Consider the following 21,145-nt stretch of genomic DNA (forward strand, 5'->3'; position numbering starts at 1 on the left):
GGTACTTGGTCTTGATTTGAAGAACAGAATCTCCTCTTTCATGTAAAGTGAATCATCTTTGTGAAAATATGATCGTGAAGTAAGATACGTTTGTTTCAAAAAATTGAGAAATATAATATAATATATAAATATATAAATATTAATATATGCTATATTTTCCTCATTTTCACAGTCTCGACAGTTTTTCGATAATAACAGTGATGTAAAAACTTTTCTTGTATCTGTGATAGTGCACGGAAGCTAAGAATATAGTGAGGCCCACGTTATAATGACAGTGTTTGATTAGCAATGGTATTGCTATCCTTGTCTATCATTCAACAGAGCTGATAGCGCTATCTCTTTCTCGCATTGCTCTGTTGCCAGATCATCTTTCAAGAATGTAGAATCAACAATCAATCAACAAAATATTTCATCATAATTATGAAAATTCATTATGGAATGTTTCAAAAATATCATTTATATTACTTAATAAAATGTAATTGATTATTTTATTCGAGAATGAACAATTAATATTTCATCAATAAACCTGTATCAGCTACTTTCTATAGAAGGCATTGACAAGACAGAGGATCAGCAACGTTGTTTTCCTATTTTTCTGTTGAAAACTTCTGTTATTAACTCCGGTGTAATCCCAGCTTTACATTGAAGATTGACAAAAAAGCTCAAGGTTTAACTTGCATCAATTTTGTGAAATATTCTCCTAAATTGATTCATTAAATTTTTTGGTTTTGAATAAGGTTTATTGTCTAAATGAAGCACATATGAATAAAATTTAATGATTTCAATTTATCTTACTATAAGTTCAATAGTTAGGAAGTTTTTTCAACTCTACTATAGTGAGGTCCACGTTATAATGGCAGTGTTTGATTAGCAGTGGTATATTGCTATCCTTGTCTATCATTCAACAATGCAGATAGCGCTATTTCTTTCTCGCCTTGCTCTGTTGCCAGATCGTCTTTCAACAATGTAGAATTAACAAAATATTTCATCTTAATTATGAAATTATTGAAAAATATCATTTAATGCTTCAATGAAATGTAATTGATTATTTTATTCGAGAATGAGCAGTTAATATTTCATCAATAAACCTGTATCAGCTACATTCTATAGAAGGCATTGACAAGACAGAGGATCGGCAACCTTGTTCTCCTATCTTTCTCCACTACCATTATAAAGTGGACCTTACTATAGAAGCATTACAATACAGTCTAGAGGTGGTTTTTGAGTAAAACGCAACAGTTAATATTAATAAATCTGTATCATCAATAAACCTGTATCAGCTACATTCTATAGAAGGCATTGACAAGACAGAGGATCGGCAACGTTGTTTTCCTATCTTTCTCCACTACCATTATAAAGTGGACCTTACTATAGAAGCATCACAATAATACAGTATCGAGGTAGTTTAGAATTGAGTGATACGCAACTATAGAGAGGTCCACGTTATAATGGCAGTAGATAAAGATAGAAGAACATCGTTACCGATTCTCTGACTCAATTAATTGTATTTCTATATCGTCAAAAACAGACTTGACATCGTTGCGGAGCTAGAAAAGGATAGTAGTACCTGCTTTGTCGAATGATAGACAAGGATAGCAACATCAAAGTTAATCAAATACTGTCATTATAACGTGAACCTTACTACGAGGCTGAAAACATCGTAGAGGACCTATAAACTGGCTGAAAAGTGACAGAGCATTTTTTCTTGTTTTCTGTTTCACTCTCACTTCAAAGCTAAACGAGTTGAATTAATTGCATTTCCATTGTTGCATTTCAGTATATAAACTGGCTGAAAAGTGACAGAGCATTTTCTTGTGTTCTGTTTCACTCTCACTTCAAAGCTAAACGAGTTGAGTTAATTGCATTTCCATTGTTGCATTTCAGTATATAAAACAAGTTTCATTAGACGAGTCACAACTGGAATAAAGAATAATATTATGAGGAAAGAGAGAAGTAAGATACTTTAATGTTAGAATAGAACAGAAAGAAAAGATGTTGATGTAAGCTAATAGGAAGGAATGTATCAAGTCTTCCTTCTTTCATCTAAGTTTTTTAAAAACTGTTAGATTATGATGATGATGATGATGATGATGATGATGATGATGATGATGATGATGATGATGATGATAAGGAAAGAGAGAAGGAAGATAATTCAATGTTAGAATAGAACAGAAAGAAAAGATGTTGATGTAAGATAATAGGAAGGAATGTATCAACTCTTCCTTCTTTCATCTAAGTTTTGTAAAAAATGTAACTTTATTATTTCATGGTAGGCTATTGTACAGTTGCAGCCTATATAAGAACCCCGACCCTGTTTTACAACTAACAAGTTTTTATTATAGTGAGGTCCACGTTATAATGACAGTATTTGATCAACTTTGGTTTTGCTATCCTTGTCTATCATTCCACAAAGCCGGTGGTACTATCCTTTTCTATAGTGAGGTCCACGTTATAATGACAGTATTTGATCAACTTTGGTTTTGCTATCCTAGTTTATCATTCGACAAAGCCGGTGGTACTATCCTTTTCTAGGTCCACAACGGTGCCAATAATTATGTTTTTGACAGTGTAGAAATATGATTAATTAATGCAGAGAATCGGCATCGCTATTCTTCTATCTTTATTCACTGCCATTATAACGTGGACCTCACTATAGGCCTATGTATTAGCTCACTCACTATTCATGGCGAAGTGTAAACTACCATAGTGATTTCCACATTGAAATGGCAGTGTTTAATTATCAATGGTATTGCTATCCTTGTCTATCATTCAACAAAACTGATAGCGCTACCTCTTTCTCGCTTTGCTCTGTTGCTAGATCGTCTTTTAACAATGTAGAATTAATTGACCGAGCGAACGCGACGACGTATATACAAGGTTTTTGAAAATTTTGCATTTCAAGGATAATATAAAAGGAAAAAGAAGCCTCCTTCGTACGCCAATATTAGAGTAAAAATCAGACTATAGAATTATTCATCATAAATCAGCTGACAAGTGATTACACAGATGTGTGGAGAAGCCAGTCTATTGCTGTATTTCCATAAGGTTTATAGTTTCAATCAGGTACTTGTGGATGAGAATACTGCGTGAGGTCTACTGTTCACAGAACTACTAGTAATTAAATAACAAAGTATTTCATCTTAATCATTAAAATTCCACAAGCGTCTATAGTGAGGTCCACGTTATAATGGCAGTGTTCGATTATCAATGGCATTGCTATCCTTGTCTATCATTCAATAAAACTGATAGCACTATCTCTTTCTCGCTTTGCCCTGTTGCCAGATAGTCTTTCAACAATGTAGAATTAATAATTAAATAACAAAATATTTCATCCTAATCATTAAAATTCCACAAGCTTCTATAGTGAGGTCCACGTTATAATGGCAGTGTTCGATTAACAATGGTATTGCTATCCTTGTCTATCATCCATCAAAACTAATAGCGCTACCTCTTTCTAGCTTTGCTCTGTTGCCAGATCGTCTTTTAACAATGTAGAATTGATAATTGAATAACAAAATATTTCATCTTGAATATAATTTTTTGCTCAATAAGATATAATTGATTATTTCAGACTAGGATGAACAGTTGATATTACATCAATAAACCTGTATCAGCTACCGTCTATAGAAGGCATTGACAGAAAGAGGATCGGCAACGTTGTTCTTCTATCTTTCTCCACAGCCATTGTAACCTGTACCCCACTATTAAATGAACAGTTAATATTACCATAGAGAAACGATAGCATAAGTAGATATCCCATGGTATAGGGCGTTTATGTCGCAACTTTCACTGTTATCCCAAGCCGATAGTTCACGTAGTTCTTTCCTATGCAGCTGTGTGACGCTGGTAGTCTCTCAAATTGTGCCGTTCATACACTATCGACCCAACAAAACAGTAAAAATTGACAATAATCGACAGTAATCAGCTTGAGATAACAGTAAAAGTTGCGACATAAATTCCCTATACCATGGGATATCTACTTACGCTATTGTTTCTCTATGATATTACATCAATAAACCTGTATCAGCTACCGTCTATAGAAGGCATTGACAGACAGAGGATCGGCAACGTTGTTCTCCCATCTTTCTCCACTGCCATTATAACGTGGACCTCATAATAGTTTACCTGTATTGTATTCGACTAACTAGCTTTATTTAATTGACAATAAGCCTCTTTCCTGATTCATAATAGAATATAACAAGTAAGGTATACAGTGATAGACGTCAACCTTAACAGTATAGTTCTACTTCCTCTATTAGTCTATCAGATATGTTCTTCTCAAAAGGAGGTGAAACTAAGTCAGTGTACCAAAGGCTACATTAGCGTCAGTAGTGTTTTGTTTGTAAATTGGTAGATACGATAGTCCACTCTATTTATTAAAAAACATTTTGTCGTGACAATTGTGAATTTTCAATTAGTTTTGGAAATAGGTTGATTTATAAATTGTGATTACGGTATTTTATTTCTATCAGATAATAATATGTTCTATAGGAAAGTAGGTGAAACTAAAGTCAGTGTACCAAAGGCTACATTAGCGTCAGTAGTGTTTTGATTGTAATTTGGTAGATACGGTAGTCCTTTCTATTTATTAAAATACATTATTTTCTCGTGAAAGTTGTGAATTTTCAATTAGTTTTGGAAATAGGTTGATTTATAAATTGTGATTACGGTATTTTATTTTTTTCAATTAGTTTTGGAAATAGGTTGATTTATAAATTGAGAATACGGTTTTTTTGGCAATATAGGTTGATGAGAAATCAGGGTAGTGAATGTGCTTTTGATTGTTTGATCTTGAAAATACAGCTTGATGTGCAAGTCAGTGTATAATAAATACATTATCGTGGCACCGAGCTTCGCTGGTTATTTTTATTTATTAATAAACAGAACACAATTCCCTAAAATGATCGGGTTTATATTTTACAGCTGGCTATACGTCAGCTTATGATTTTCAGGGATGAGATATTTTGATTTTCCACAGACCATGTGCGTCTCATCACTACCTCAGTAAACAAAGCCGTAGTGCATTCGTGTGACGTCAGCACAGGTAGGGCTCCTACACCAATAGAAACACTAGCTGATATAGATCAGCTGAAATCAACGAGTTTTTATTGGTGTACGAGCCCTACCTTTGCTGACGTCACACGAATGCACTACGGCTTTGTATACGGAGGTAGTGGTCTCATTCACTTTTTTATCATCCACAGACGACGAATGTCTCAGCTGTTTCATGATGTGTATGATAAGTTATGTTCAATCTTTCAGAATCTATAAGGTCGGAAAAATAAACATTCATTTGCTAATAACTTTGGTGTAAACGCAGCTCAAGGCTGTGCAAAGGCTAAAAATAAATTTTCTACTGGTGATATTTTTCAAAGTTTTTCGATTTGAATATCATCAAGCTATCAAAATGAAAAAGTTTTCTGAGGAAAACATTTTTTCCGATCATTACTTTTTGAGATATGAGCGTCCAAAGTTTAATTTTTTCTGGACAGAACATTTCAAATTGGGTAAGAGATAAATCCAAGAGATTTGAAGGATCTTAAAATTCCTGAAAATATCAATATTTGAGAAAGTTATTCAATTTACCAAAAATAACTCAACAAAAAGTTATTTTTGTTCATTTTTAGTAAATTTAATAACTTTCTCAAAAATTGATATTTTCAAAAAATAATGTTTTATTAGATCAACAATACTATGAAGAATGCATCCTCTAAATCTCATGGATTCATTTCTTACCGAATTTGAAATATTCTGTCCCAAAAATTTAAACTTTAGGCGCTCAAAGTTTGATCTCAAAAAGTAATGATCGGAAAAAATGTTTTCGCCACACTGCACAGAAAGCAGCTGTTTTCCAGTCCCTACGTAGATCTGAAAGACATTGTTTGCAGACGACTATCGTCTGACGTCAGAACAGGTTTCTTTCCAGCCGCTAACATGGAACTAAGAAAGGTGATAAAAAACAGCTGATCAAAAAACTGTTCATTATTTGTGTTAATTATTCAATAATTAAAACATCCATAATAATATCATCTTATTGTCATTTGAAAGAATAAAAAAGTATAAACTCAACCTCCCACATAATTGAACATAATCTTTTAGGTTATTTAGACAAATCAGAATAAAAAATAAAAATACTTGGACAATTTCCTGATATTCAGATTACCTCAGATTTGCTAGAGCTATGACCTTCCACTTCTGCTTTTGGAAGTGCTTAGTAAACAATTATTATTATATATATTGTTTATTTTTTTGTGTGGCGAAAAATAGCGTTCGCACCACGGGCAAAAATGTTTTTCCGGCTCTCAATCTTTTCTAGTCCTCGGTCTACGGCCTCGGACTTGAAAACCGATTTCGAGCCGGAAAAGTCTAATTCTCGACCCTAGGTGCGAAATATACTATTTTCTGAGAAAAGTTTATCATTTTGATAGCTTGATGACGTACAAATCAAAAAACTTTGAAAAATATCACCAATAAATAGAAAGTTTATGTTTAGCCTTTGCACAGCCTTAAGATGTAGATAGGTATTTATTTATTTATTGGAGGGCTGCTGCCATATAGAAGGACCTGCTTACGAGCAGAAAACTACAGACAGACAGACAGCGTATGGCTGATAGCCTACACAACAAATATATAGCTCATGAGTCTCAAATGCCTAGATATACACTGTATATTTCCAAATTCTTTGAGAAGTTGTGTAATCTTCGGTCAGGAGAACATAAGTTTGTCTGACAGCCGAATGTGGATAGAGCAACGATGTATGTTTAATAGACAAATAAAAGTGAGTGTAAATGTTTGGGGAATATTTTATTATTCTATTCAATTGAGTAGGTCATTGGAATAACAATTATCTGAAAAACAATTGATTAAATTCATAGAAAAGTATAGCTGTACAACATGGGAAAACTGATAGTGATTCTACAAACAACTGTTGTTTTATTATGGATTTTGGAAACGAAACTAGTGAGATGTGAATTGTGGGTTGCTAAACCTTTGACAAAAGCTTTGTGGGGGTTTTCTCCGAGTCCAGTAAACAATACTCTATGCAGAGAGCAATCTTCAATCTACAAACAGAATTTGGCAAATCTTACACTATGGGCTATTCAAAGTAAGTACAGCATTATTCTTTTTGTGTAGTTGAGAAGTTGATATTGTGGTAATTATTCATATTAAATAGAATAAATAAATAAATGTTTATTTCCCATAAAAAAACTGAAACTACAACATCAATTACACAAAATATTAGATAAATTACAATATTACATACAATAGTTAGTTACAAAAAATTCTTTTAATGTGTCCTCTACTTGTCTAGTGTTTTGTGTTATGTGGAAATTGACCTACTCGATCCACTATGGCGTACCATGTTCTAGAGTAGGTTTTGTTAGTTTTTTTGTGCGTATTATTAATTAGTTAGTGTTTAGTAAGTCATTAGGTGGTTATTTGTTATTTATGTTTCTTATGTTAATAGAAAACATAATGTTTTAATGTTATATGTTTCTAATGTTTAAATAATGTGATACTGTTTTCTATGTTTTGTAATGTTTTCTATGTTCTGTCTTCCTTTGCTCATCGACCAATTGTATACTATTGCTTTGAACTTTCTAGGAAGATTAATCTGTTTAAAGTTTGCAGGAAGTAGATTATATAATTTTGGTGTTAAATGATTGAAATGTCTCTGGTATAGTGTCTTCCTTGCAACACTGGTGGAAAATACCAAGAAATTGTCAAAAACCACAGATTTATTGATGGTACTTAGAGAGACCGGTTTCGGTTGTTACACCATGCTATAGTGAGGTCCACGTTATAATGGCAGTGCTTGATTAGCAATGATATTGTTATCCTTGTCTATCATTCAACAAAGCTGATGGCGTAATCTCTTTCTCGCTTTGCTGTGTTGTCAGATCATCTTTTAACAATGTAGAATTGATAATTAATTAACAAAATATTTCACCCTTATTATTCAAATTCATTATGAAATTATTGCAAAATATAATTTCTTGCTTGATTACTTTGAACGAGAATGAACAGCTTTGCAAAGGCTAAAAATAAACTTTCTACTCGTGATATTTTTCAAAGTTTTTCGATTTGTATACATTTGTAAACAAACTTCACTTTACTACAACTAAATACTAAAAACTGATGACAACATATCAGTGTCAGCTGAGTTGAGACCCCACCAAATATCGGCACCATTTTACCTAAATTTTCACACAGGCGAAGGTCCGGTATTTAGGAGGTCCTGGTGAGTCATATGTATGGGAACCCTTCAATAAATTGGAGACTGCAGTAGATATAATACTGTAACTTCCAGAATAAGTTATTGGTCAAATACTCTACCTTTTGACGTACAACTGAATTTCAACCGCTCATAAGGGGGTGACTTAGGGGTTGTAGCTCGAATATTTTAAATGTAAACAGCCATCGTGTGATATTAAAAATTCAAGTTCTATTGATTAGTTTATCCAATTCGATTTTTGAATTTCAATTGGGTTTGTTTTGGATTTCCAGTGCTGGATGCAAGCACCCTAGCCCCTAACGGTCTCGTAGCAGGCGACATCCACCAGTTGGGTCACTTTGACTCTTGCATGGCGACCCGGGGACCTGTGCAGCCCCAGTTCTGTGTACCAACCATCATGTTCCAACCATTTTCGAAAATATTCCCCACATTCGACGACGGTAACTACTCTAGAGGATTCGAAGGAGATGATAACACAACATGGAGTTTACAAATATGGGAAAAGATGAAGGTAGGTGAATGTTATTTTCATTATTTATTATTTATTTATTCATTATTTATTGTAACTCTGTTGTAGTTCAGACACGGTGTTACTTGTTGACCGAACGAAGTGAGGTCTAAGATTCAAGTCGACGGTTTGGCATTTCTCTGTTAAATGTTCATATGTTTATATGTTGCACATTTACGGCGAAACGCGGTAATAGATTATCATGAAATTTGACAGAATATGTTCCTTTTTTAATTGCGCGTCGACGTATATACAAGGTTTTTGGAAATTTTGCATTTCAAGGATAATATAAAAGGAAAAAGGAGCCTCCTTCATACGCCAATATTGGTGTAAAAATCAGACTATAAAATTATTCATTATAAATCACCTGACAAGTGATTACACAGATGTGTGGAGAAGCCAGTCTATTGCTGTATTTCCATAAGGTCTATAGTTTCAATCAGGTACTTGTGGATGAGAATACTGCGTGAGGTCTACTGTTCACAGTACTACTAGTATAAAAGGAAAAAGGAGCCTCCTTCATACGCCAATTATAGAGTAAAAATCAGACTATCGAATTATTCATCATAAATCAGCTGACAAGTGATTACACAGATGTGTGGAGAAGCCAATTTATTGCAGTATTTCCATGAGGTCTATAGTTTCAATCAGGTACTTGTGGATGAGAATACTGCGTGAGGTCTACTGTTCACAGAGCTACTAGTTAGGTACAGTATTATTGATCACAAACCATTTTAATCATGACATCTATGATATCATTACTGACCGAACCTAGTGAGGTCTATGTTTCAACTCGATTTGCTTTTGTCTGTCTGTATGTAACGCCGCGATTACGGTCAAACGCGTTGATAGAATTCGATGAGATTTGGCAGGAATATTCCTTCTTCAACTGCACGTCGATGTATACACAAGGTTTTTTGAAATTTTGAATTTTAAGGATAATATGGAAGGAAAGGAATTCCTCTATACTCTGATATCACTATATATATCATCTATAGATAGAGATATAAGATAGGATTATCAGACTATAGATATTATTCATAATCAATCAGCTGACAAGTGGATTATTCATTGCATGCATTACACAGACGTCTGGCCGTGTCTATTTCTATAAGGTAGAGTTTCAATAAGTTTTATGATGCGTGCCCATCAGTATCAATATTCTCACAATTGAAAAACAAATTTAATAGTTGATTGAAAATGAAATAAAAAATTATTAAATGAACTGAATAATGCCAAAGAAATTGAAATATTCTTGATTGAAAAAAATTAATTTTAAAATAGTTGAGAAATATGTCTATCAGATGGAAAGATTATCACAAAACTGGATAAATTATCATATGGGATACAAATTCAAACGTGAACTGAGTTAATTAACATAAGTGAGTTTTTGATCTTAGTGAAAACAAATGACAGTTCCAAGATTAAATTATGATTCAACTGTGAATTTGTGAATCAACTAGAACAGGTGACATCAGATACTTGTGGATGAGAAAACTGCGTGAGGCTGTTCACAGAACTACTATAGTAGAATAACTCTGACATTAACACCTATCTAAGATAAATAATGAGGTACCGTTACCGTATTATTCTTCACTATATTATTGTAAACTATTTTGTTTAATCATCTATGATATCATTTTTATTCTAATACTCGAATTCCAAATCAATTTATTTACCAAATTTCAATTTATTCACCATGAAATTACAAATAACTAGACGAATTAAAGTTGAGTTATAAATAGATACATGAATAATTATATAGTGATTAGGCCCACGTTATAATGGCAGTGTTTGATTAGCAATTGTATTGCTATCCTTGTCACTCATTCAACAATGTGGATAGCGCTATCTCTTTCTCACTTTGCTCTGTTGCCAGATCGTATTTTAACAATATAGATTTAATAATTAATTGAAAAAAATATTTCATTACATACTGACAGACAAAAGCAAATAGAGTTGAAACATACAGATAAACCTCACTACGTTCGGTCAATGGTAATTGATTTCTTACAAATGGATGGATAAATATAGAACAAATATTTGATGTCTGTTGAATGTTTCGGTATCTATTTAATGTATGTTATTTATATAGTTATACTAGTAGCTCTGTGAACAGTAGACTTCACGCAGTATTCTCATCCACAAGTACCTGATTGAAACTATGGACCTCATGGAAATACAGCAATAGACTGGCTTCTCCACACATCTGTGTAATCACTTGTCAGCTGATTTATGATGAATAATTCTATAGTCTGATTTTTACTCTAATATGGCGTATGAAGGACTGATTTAAATGTTAACAAACTCAGTTCACGTTTGAATTTGTATTTCATATGATATAATTCATCCAGTTCCGTGATTATCTTTCTATCTGATGAAAATTAATTTTTTTGAATCAAAAATATTATAATTTCTCCAGCATTATTGAGTTCATTTGTTTATTTTTATTCACCTATTAAAATAGTTTTTTTTCGAATGTGAGAATATTGATACTGATGGGCACGCATAATAATACCATGACTGCAAAACAAAATATTAAAACCAAAGACCTTAAAGCTGCGATTAGACCAAATTTATTTAAAAAATGTTAAGAACTCAATCCTTTTAGATTATATTAGATTGAACATAACTTATCGTACACATGATGAACATATGTGTTTGTCAACTTCCGTTTAATCCAATAGAATCTATAAGGATTAAGTTATTACCATTTTGCTAATAACTTTGGTGTAAACCTAGCTTGAAGATACCTCTTTAATGTATTTGATTGGAACTATAGACCTTATACAAATACAGTAATAGACTGGCTTCTCCACACATCTGTGTAATCACTTGTCAGCTGATTTATGATGAATAATTCTATAGTCTGATTTTTACTCTAATATTGGCGTATGAAGGAGGCTCCTTTTTCCTTTTATATCATTCTTGAAATGTAAAATTCCCAAAAACCTTGTATATACGTCGACGCGCAATTCAAAAAGGAACATACATAGCTGAAACAGCTGTTATATAGCTATGGTGAATGTGATATTTTCGAGCTCAAAATTTAAGTGTTTTTATTCTTTATTTTGTGAATTTATAGTTTGTTTCATGTTTTTAAGAAACTTTTATTATTAATCCATCCAAATTTAAAATTGTTTGTTTTATTCTAATTTATGTTTTAGATTGTGATTTAGTGTAGAAATTTGAATGGACATAACCTATAATATTTGGACAATTCAAAACTAAATTAGGAAATTGAAGAAGTTCTAGGCAATAGCCTGTTTTTTCCTTTCCGATTCTTGTATTTTTTTTTGCCAACCTTATAAATAAATAAATAAATACCTGTCAAATTTCATGAAAATCTATTACCGCGTTCCGCCGTAAATGCACAACATATAAACATTTAAACATTCAAAAATTTGAACATTAAGAGAAAAGCCAAACCGTCGACTTGAATCTTAGACCTCACTTCGTTCGGTCAATAATGTCTATTATTTCATGCCTGAATATTTTCAATAATATTTTTCTGTTCAGCCCAATCCAGATGCAAGTAAACAACGGAGAGACCGTCTGCATTGGGGCCTGTGTCTGCCGGCCTCCTGCCGACCTCTAGAGATCCAAACAGAGCTGAATGAAACCCTAAATAGTCTCTCCGCAGAGAGCCACATTCATTTCCAAGTCTCCCTGAGTGACCTGATGTGCTACAATCCCCATAAGGAGTTCTCAGACCGTTATACGGGACCTGAAAAATCTGCCGGATTCTATATCATGTGGTAAGTCAATCATTTTATTCAGTAAACTTGATTACAAAATGAAGGGCTCAAAGGAAAAACAAACAATATTCTCAGCTTAGAAGGAGATTGATTGATTGATAAGAAGAGGGGAGGAGGAAAAAAGAAGTAAAAAGCAGCGAGGTATGAGTGGGAGAGAGTAGGATGGAGATGAGGAAGGAAGGAAGCCAACGAGAGAGATTGATTGATTGAGTACTTTGTTTATGTGGATTACAATATATACTGGCTTATACACTTATATACAATAGCTCACATTACAGCAAAGTTTTAGATGAATTCACATAACATAAACAGAGAAAATAATTATTCATATCATAATTTCTTTATTCATAAATTTGTACAGTGTATACAATGAATAGTGTCAAAAATATATATCTTCGATTAGATACAATTAAAAATAAATTACATAACAAATAAAACATCTACAGAATACAACAATACAAACATACAATACAATTCAACTCATAGGAGCTGATCTCATTCATTCAAATATTCTTCGATATTATAAAGAGCTCTTCCAGTTAAATATCTCTTTAATTCCAATTTGAATGTATGGGATTCAGATCTTGTTGGATTCGCGTCGGTAACTTGTTATAGAACTTGGCTCCTATGTATGTGGGCTTCTTCTTGTATATGGCTTTGCAAATGTAAAAGTTTATCTCTGTTTCTAGTGCTGTACCTATGATTATGTCCTAACGTCAAAATATTTCCAAGATTTTCTTTCACACACATAATTGTCTCAAAGATGTGAAAACTGTAAACTGTTATTATATTTAAGTGAGCGAAATGTTCTTTAACTGATGCTATATGGGGTCTAGGTGTAACATTGAACTGTACAATGATATGAAAAAAATCAATTTGGGATATCTATACAAGATAATATATTATAATGCATCTACATAAATTGGCGGAGCTTTGGACATATCAATGTCCATTCTTCGGAAAAAATATTAAAAATATCCTTCCCAGTAACTCTCTACCAAAGAAGGAGAAGGAGAAGAAGAATAAGAAGAAGAAGAAGAAGAAGAAGAAGAAGAAGAAGAAGAAGAAGAAGAAAGATGTTGTGACTTTCATGGTTTTCCGCTGTGCCCTTCAAATTGGTCCCGCTAAACCTAAAAGATTTTACAGCAGGTGCCTACAAATAATAGAATATATTTATTTATCTATCACATTGTGTACAAATACTTAACATGAGGAAAGGCACAACAGGCTCATGCCCAAAACTGTCCCATTTCCAATTTATACTATATACTGTCCAAATCAAAAAGTTGGTTATGTCACTCTCACTTTTCAAAATACAATTTACACTCTTCAATACTCAGATAAACGAGCAAATTTTGAATCTGATAGATACTATTAGAATCTGAAATTAAAAAATCTAGAACAGTAACTAAATAATTATTCAAAAAGTCTAAATTTTGAATGAAACTATTCGCATATACATGAATAGAATGATATGCTAACTTTAACTATAAACTAAGGAAAAAAATGTTTTCTTCATAAAACTGAGAGTTTAGGAATTTTAAAAAGGTGTATGAGGTATTGAATGGTCTAAGGATGACGATTAATAGGGTAATGATTAATAGCATTAAGACGGTTCTGTACATTTTTTTTAATTGCATAATCTTTTTCAATATAATTGTTAAGATCATTATAAGAGTAAGAAAAAAGGTGGCAACTGAAATTTTTAAGTGGTCTAATAAGCGAGTTATGGGTTGCTGAAGTGCTAAACTCCGTTTTCATTTCAGATCATAAACGGTTTCGAATTTTCCATTGGAGTACATCATTGACTTTGTTCTAATATGCGATTTTTTTTCGATAAATACCAAAATAAACAAGTTATCGAATTTACAACAAAAAAAAAACTTTTTTCATTCATGAACGATATAGGGAATAAAATGTTTTAGTTTGGAAAGATACATTTTTACTTTCCTTGCCCTATTACCATAGGTAAGGAAAGTATTGCTTTCCAAAAAAAATTAAGGTACCCCAATTTCTAAATTTCTATACGTTTCAAGGTCCCCTGAGTCCAAAAAACTGGTTTTTGGGTATTGGTCTGTGTGTGTGTGTGTGTGTGTGTGTGTGTGTGTGTATGAGTGTATGTGCGTCTGTGTACACGATATCTCATCTCCCAATTAACGGAATGACTTGAAATTTGGAACTTAAGGTCCTTTCACTATAAGGATTCGTCACGAACAATTTCGATCAAATGCAATTCAAGATGGCGGCTAAAATGGCGAAAATGTTGTCAAAAACAGGGTTTTTCGTGATTTACTCGGAAACGGCTCCAACGATTTTGATCAAATTCATACCTAAAATAGTCATCGATAAGCTCTATCAACTGCCACAAGTCCCATATCTGTAAAAATTTCAGGAGCTCCGCCCAATCAGTGCAGATAGATTCCCAATTATCAGGCTTCAGATACAATTGAAACAAAAAAATCTCGTTGAGTAGATTGAGCATGAAAATCTCTACAATTAATGTTCAGTAACATTTCCACCTAAAATTTAAAATAAGCTTTAAATTCGAGAAAATGTGATTATTCAATTGCAAATTATTGTTGATTCTATTGAATCATTCACTATGAAGAGATAGCAGACCTCATGTGTGTCTCCAGCGTTATTTCCCTGTCACCATCTGGCTCAAATCTTTGAATAGTAGACTTGAGATGCGCGGGTACACTAGCGTCAGGTGATCAATTTTCATAACGGCAAGGAAAGTTGTGTGAGTGCGTCACACCAGATTTTTAGAATTTTTAAGAGACGTTCTGTTAATATAGTCGAAACCGTTTATGATCTGGAAAGAAATTGGAGTTAGCACTTTCAACAACCCATAACTCGCTTATTAGACCACTTAAGAAATTCAGTTGCCACATTTTTCACTCTTATAATGATCTTAACAATAATTTATATTTTGATAAAGATTACCCCAATTTGAATGAGAAAAGTGTACCGAAAAGCCTTAATGGAAATTTGAAAAAAGAAAAAAATGGGAAAACTCAAAAACTTCAAATAAAACTAGATTAAAATTAAAAGAAAATATACATGATACTCTATAGTAAGTAAGAATCAAAAGAAATTAATTTACTTCAGAATTAAGGATAATACTGAACAAAGAATACAATAAGAGATTAGGAGTCTCAAACGTTAATCATTCATCCATATAATATACGAAAATTGAAAAAAAACTAGTCGTTGAAATATTTTTAAGTTTTTGATAATAAAGTGTACTACAAGTTTTCATATTGTTTTTATTAACTTATATGAAAATTATATAATATAGTAATATATATTATGGAAAATTGTCACTCTTAGGCGGCAGTGTTTTACAAATACTAAAATTTATTTTACCAGCAACCTAATATTTGTGTAATTTATTATAAAAAAGCCAAAAAGAAGTGATTTTTCTCCATCTAGTGTAGAATGAAGTATTGAGGCAGTAGTGTCACAATTAAAAATCATTCACAATGATAAGTTGGAAAATTCTTAAATTACAAATACTAATTACAAATTACAAAAATCTGGTGTGGCGCACTTTCCTTGCCATTATGAAAATTGATCACCTGACGCTAGTGTTCACGCACATCACAAGAGTATACTATTCAACGATTTGAGTCAGCTGGTGACAGGACAATAACGCAGGGCAGACGAGGTCTGCTATCTCTTCATATTGAATGATTTAATAGAATCAACAGTTGCCATCAGTTTGCAATTGAATAATCACATTTTCTTGAATTTCGAGCTTATTTTCAATTTTAGGTGAAATAAATGTTACTGGACATTAATTGTAGAGATTTTCATGCTCAATCTTTTTCACATGAATTTTCTTGTTTAAATTGTATTTGAAGCCTGATAATTGAGAATCTGAAAGCAATACTTTCCTTACCCTATGGTAATAGGACAAGGAAAGTAAAAATATAAAAAATGATATCAACTAATTTGAATTATATTCTATACAGACTGTGTATTCTTTTCAAGTGTCATTATAATGATTGCAATTGTATTTCTACAGCTACTTGCTTGCAATTCTTGGAGTGATATTGGTTATAGCAACAGTTACTGATATACTGCTGGGAGTAGGGCGTACACAGGGCGATGATTCGTCAACTCGGAAGATGAACGACACTTATAAGAAAAGTAAGTTCAATTCATTTATTAATTCATACAATGAGTGCATTATCAAAATGATAGGGAGAGCAAAAATAAGTTAACCTTGTGCTATTCCTCTCCCAAATTTAAGTAACACATATTCCGAAATAGGTTAAGTCTTGTAGTTCTTCAATTTTCAAAATGATAGACAAGGATGGCAATACCATTGCCAATCAAACACTGCCATTATAACGTGCACCTCACTACAGGTATTATTTATTAGTATGAGGAAAATATTGACCTAGGATGTCCAGTTAAAGAAGGGTTAGGTTAGTTTAGGAGGATGGAGACAATTATAACAGAGGACCGAGAAGCATGGAGAGCTGTAGTGGAGACGGGCAAAGCTCATATTGGGCTGTAGTTCTTTATAAAAAAATCTGGTGTGGGGCACTCACACAACTTTCCTTGCTCATTGAACTGTAAGCCCCACTCTTAAAAGAGAGTAATTTAGGGGAATAACATAATGAAGATTGGCAGCAACATATTTGAAACTACGATCAGACTACTGTATTATTTAATTATATAAATATATATATATATATATATATATATATATATATATATAATTGTTTTCAGAGTAATTTTTCCTTCGTGTACCTAAATTGTGAAATTCGATGAGATTTTTTTAAAGTCATCAAAACAGCTGTTCTACAGATGAAATATCTCGACTATGTGTTCTTTTTATGAACTGCTCTACCTACCTACCCCATGCATGAGAAGGAGGTTACTAAGTCCATTTTTCAAGGATGGGGTGGACCCCCCATTAGTTTCCCAGAAAGAAGACTCAAGCCAGTTGATAGAGCTGATAAATAACTATACAGCAGATTTATTTGAAAAAATCTGTAGACATTTTCGAGAAAATCGTGAAAAAAATGGTTTTTTAGTAATAATCCGCCATTTTTCTCAAGAATAATACGGAGCTCCTGCAATTTTCCCAGAAATGAGACTCATATGTCAGTCGATAGGGCTTATAAAATAGCTATCCATGGTATAAATTTGAAAAAATCGTTATAGCCGTTTTCGAGAAAACCGTAAAAAACATGGTTTTTTAGTGATTATCCGATATTTTTCTCAAGAATATTACGGGGCTCCTGCAATTTTCCCAGAAATGAGACTCATGTCAGTTGATAGGGCTTATAAATAGCCCTATATCCATGGTATAAATTTGAAGAAAATGGTTGGAGCCGTTTTCGAGAAAACCGTGAAAAACATGGTTTTTTAGTAATTATCCGCCATTTTTTCTTTCATTTTGAATTGAATTTTATTGAATATCTTATTGTCGGATCCTCATGGTATAAGGATCTTAAGTTTAAAATTTCAAGTCAATCGGTTTATTAGGAATGGAGTTATCGTATCGTGTTCACAGACACACACACACACCCACACACACAGACCAACACCCAAAAATCATGTTTTTGGACTCAGGGGACCTTGAAACGTAAAGAAAACATGAAATTGGGGTACCTTAAATTTTTTTGGAAAGCAATACTTTTCTTACCTATGGCAATAGGCCAAGGAAGTAATGAAACGTATAGAAAACATGAAATTAGGGTACCTTAAATTTTTTTGGAAAGCAATATTTTCCTTACCTATGGTAATAGGGCAAGGAAAGTAAAATGACCTAAGATTTAAATGTCTTCTGTTTCAGGTTTATTCTTGCAGCTTTACTCAGTTCGATTAAATTTGGAACGATTGACTAGAAAGGACAAATCCTCAGAATTCGATATTTTGAACGGCATGAAATTCGTGCTGCTTTTTTTCGTGGTGACAGGTCACAGGGGACTCTTCAATATGGGGACCGCTCTGTCGGATCCTGAGTACGTCGAAAGTGTAAGTAGACCTATAGTGAGGTCCACGTTATAATGGCAGTGTTCGATTAACAATGGTATTGCTATCCTTGTCTGTATCATTCAACAAAGCGGATAGTGCTATCTCTTACTTGCTTTGCTCTGTTGCCAGATCGACTTTTAACAATGTAAAATTCATAATTAATTAACAAAATATTATAATCATTGATGAAATTATTGGAAAATATATTTTTCTGCTTAACAAAATACTAGTAGTTCTGTGAAGAAGTATTCCATCTCAATCCTTAAAATTCATTATGAAATTATTGAAAAATAATAAATAATTGACTATTTTAAACGAGAATGAACAGTTGATGGAATCAACTATTTATAATGGAACATATAAATATGGAATATTCATTCCTGATTATGGAAATCCATTATGGAATTATTGAAAAATATAATTTCTTGCTTAATAAAATATAATTGATTATTTTAAACGAGTTAATATTACATCAATAAACCTGTATCTGCCACCGTCTATAGAAGACATTGACAAGACAGAGGATCGGCAACGTTGTTCTGCTATCTTTCTCCACTCCACTGTCATTATATAACGTGGACCTCAATATATTTGACATGAATAATACAGAATAATATATCCAGACAATTAATATCCCAACTGTCCAGTAATATAGTTGTTTCTCATTGTTAATTTACTTTTTCATTGTATTTCTTGATTATTATTATTATTACTTACTTTTCGTTCATAATATTGTGAATTATTTCATTGATCTAGTTTCAAAAAATATCCTTTTCACAATAAATAAAAATATAAATCTGATTACCCTTGCAAATTATTTTGTCACATGTTTCGGTTATTAATGCCATTTTTAAGTAATTTGAAAATGAATAAATATTAATTCTTATTTTTGATCATAATTATGTTAGTATATTCATATGATTTCATAGGTTCAATTTATACTAGTAGTTCTGTGAACAGTAGACCTCACGCATTTTTCTCATCCACAAGTCTGATGTCACCTGTTCTAGTTGATTCAGTTGAATCACAATTCACAGTTGAATCATAATTTACTCTTAAAAATGTTATTTGTTTTCTCCAAGATCAAAACTCACTTAAGTCAATAAACTCAGTTCACGTTTGAATTTGTATCCCATATAATTTATCCAGTTTCTTGATAATCATTACATATGATGAAAATATTTCTCAACTATTTGAAATTATTTTTTTCAATCAAGATATTATAATTTCTTCAGCATTATTTAGTTCATTAATCATTTTTTTATTCCTATTATTTTTTATCATCTATTAATAATGTTTTTATTCGAATGTGAGAATATTGATACCGATGGGCACGCATCATAAAAAATTTGAAACCCTACCTTATAGAAATAGACACGGCCAGACATCTGTGTAATGCATGCAATGCAGACAACACTTTCAGCTGATTGATTAGAATAATTCCCCAGTGGAATGCAAAAATCTCTCTCACAAAAGCATGTTAAATTTTAATCCAAATCAGAGAAGACCATTTCCTGTTGTCCTGTTGTCAATATTTTCAGTAGCAGAAATCTTCGGGGTGAATTACAGCATTTAATTTGGATTTTCATTTAATAGTAATTAATAATTTCTTAGTCTTTTTGTGTAGTTGAGAAGTTGATATTGTGTTAATTATTGGCAGCTCTCTCAAAACTCCACTACTGAAGAGGTAGAAGTAGCAGAAGAAGTGGCAAAAGAAGAAGAAGAAGAAGAGAGAGATTGAAGAACAGAAATGGGGTGACGAATATAAATGATTGTAGTAATGTTGTTGGTCATTTTACTAAAATTATAATTATTCTCCCTCTTGTTCTTTCTGTTATAGTTTATCTTCGCTCTCTTTTTCTTCTTCTACCTCCCATTACTACGGGAGTGACCGTAGTCGAGTGGATCAGATGCTGGCTTTATGATTCAGAGGCCCGGGTTCAAATCCCAGCCCGGGCAAGATATTTATCTCGGGGCCACTCCCGGTTTGCGGATGGACACGTTAAGAGCCGGTCGGTCCCGGCTGCTAAAAAAGCAGTCGTTAGGTCATGTCAGAGGCCCTCAAATTGATCAGTTGCGACCTGAAAACTCTGACACCAGACCTGAGCCAGCCAGGTTACTCGACATTATCATTATTTTTATTACCTCCCATTCTTTCTCTCATTCTCTCCTACTTCCATGTCTCTTCCCCTCATCAGTCACGTAAATTATTATTTTCGAGAACATATTTGACAGTCTATATTAGGTGAACGAGTATGGTACTATACTGTGAGAATATAATTATTTATGACAGATGTAATGTTATTCTGTATTTTATTGACGTTTTAATGATTGTGATAAACCAAACGATAGCATTATGTGATTTTATCTTCAGCCGTCGATATTTATTTCAAATTATTTTCTCCTTTTTTCTAGTTTTTGTTGTCCTTTTTTTTTCTTTCGAATACTGTTCTCTAACCTCGCTTTCAAACATCTTCTTCCTCCCTTCTTCACTTCTTTCGCTTCACCTCCTATTTCTACTTCTTCTTTTTGCTTTTTTTTGAAGCGAGAAAACACGAATTTGGCGTCAGAATTGCGAAATTCTGAACCGTTCTCGAGATATTGACGATTTTTCATCAAAACTTCGTGATATTCCATCTGAACTCT

The 21,145-nt window shown here is 32.7% G+C and overlaps 1 protein-coding gene across 1 annotated transcript; it reads left to right on the forward strand.

Annotated features, from left to right (window-relative positions):
* Nucleotides 1-3,990: 3,990 nt before the first annotated feature.
* Nucleotides 3,991-20,240, forward strand: LOC120352981. The gene is made up of 7 exons (XM_039435356.1): nucleotides 3,991-4,840; nucleotides 6,876-7,105; nucleotides 8,509-8,747; nucleotides 12,264-12,502; nucleotides 16,533-16,657; nucleotides 18,318-18,499; nucleotides 20,160-20,240. The coding sequence occupies exons 2-7, from the start codon at nucleotides 6,895-6,897 to the stop codon at nucleotides 20,238-20,240; spliced, it is 1,077 nt and encodes a 358-aa protein (XP_039291290.1). The 5' UTR covers nucleotides 3,991-4,840; nucleotides 6,876-6,894.
* Nucleotides 20,241-21,145: the final 905 nt, after the last annotated feature.

Source organism: Nilaparvata lugens, chromosome 9 (assembly GCF_014356525.2).
Source record: "Nilaparvata lugens isolate BPH chromosome 9, ASM1435652v1, whole genome shotgun sequence".
Lineage (NCBI taxonomy): Eukaryota > Metazoa > Arthropoda > Insecta > Hemiptera > Delphacidae > Nilaparvata > Nilaparvata lugens.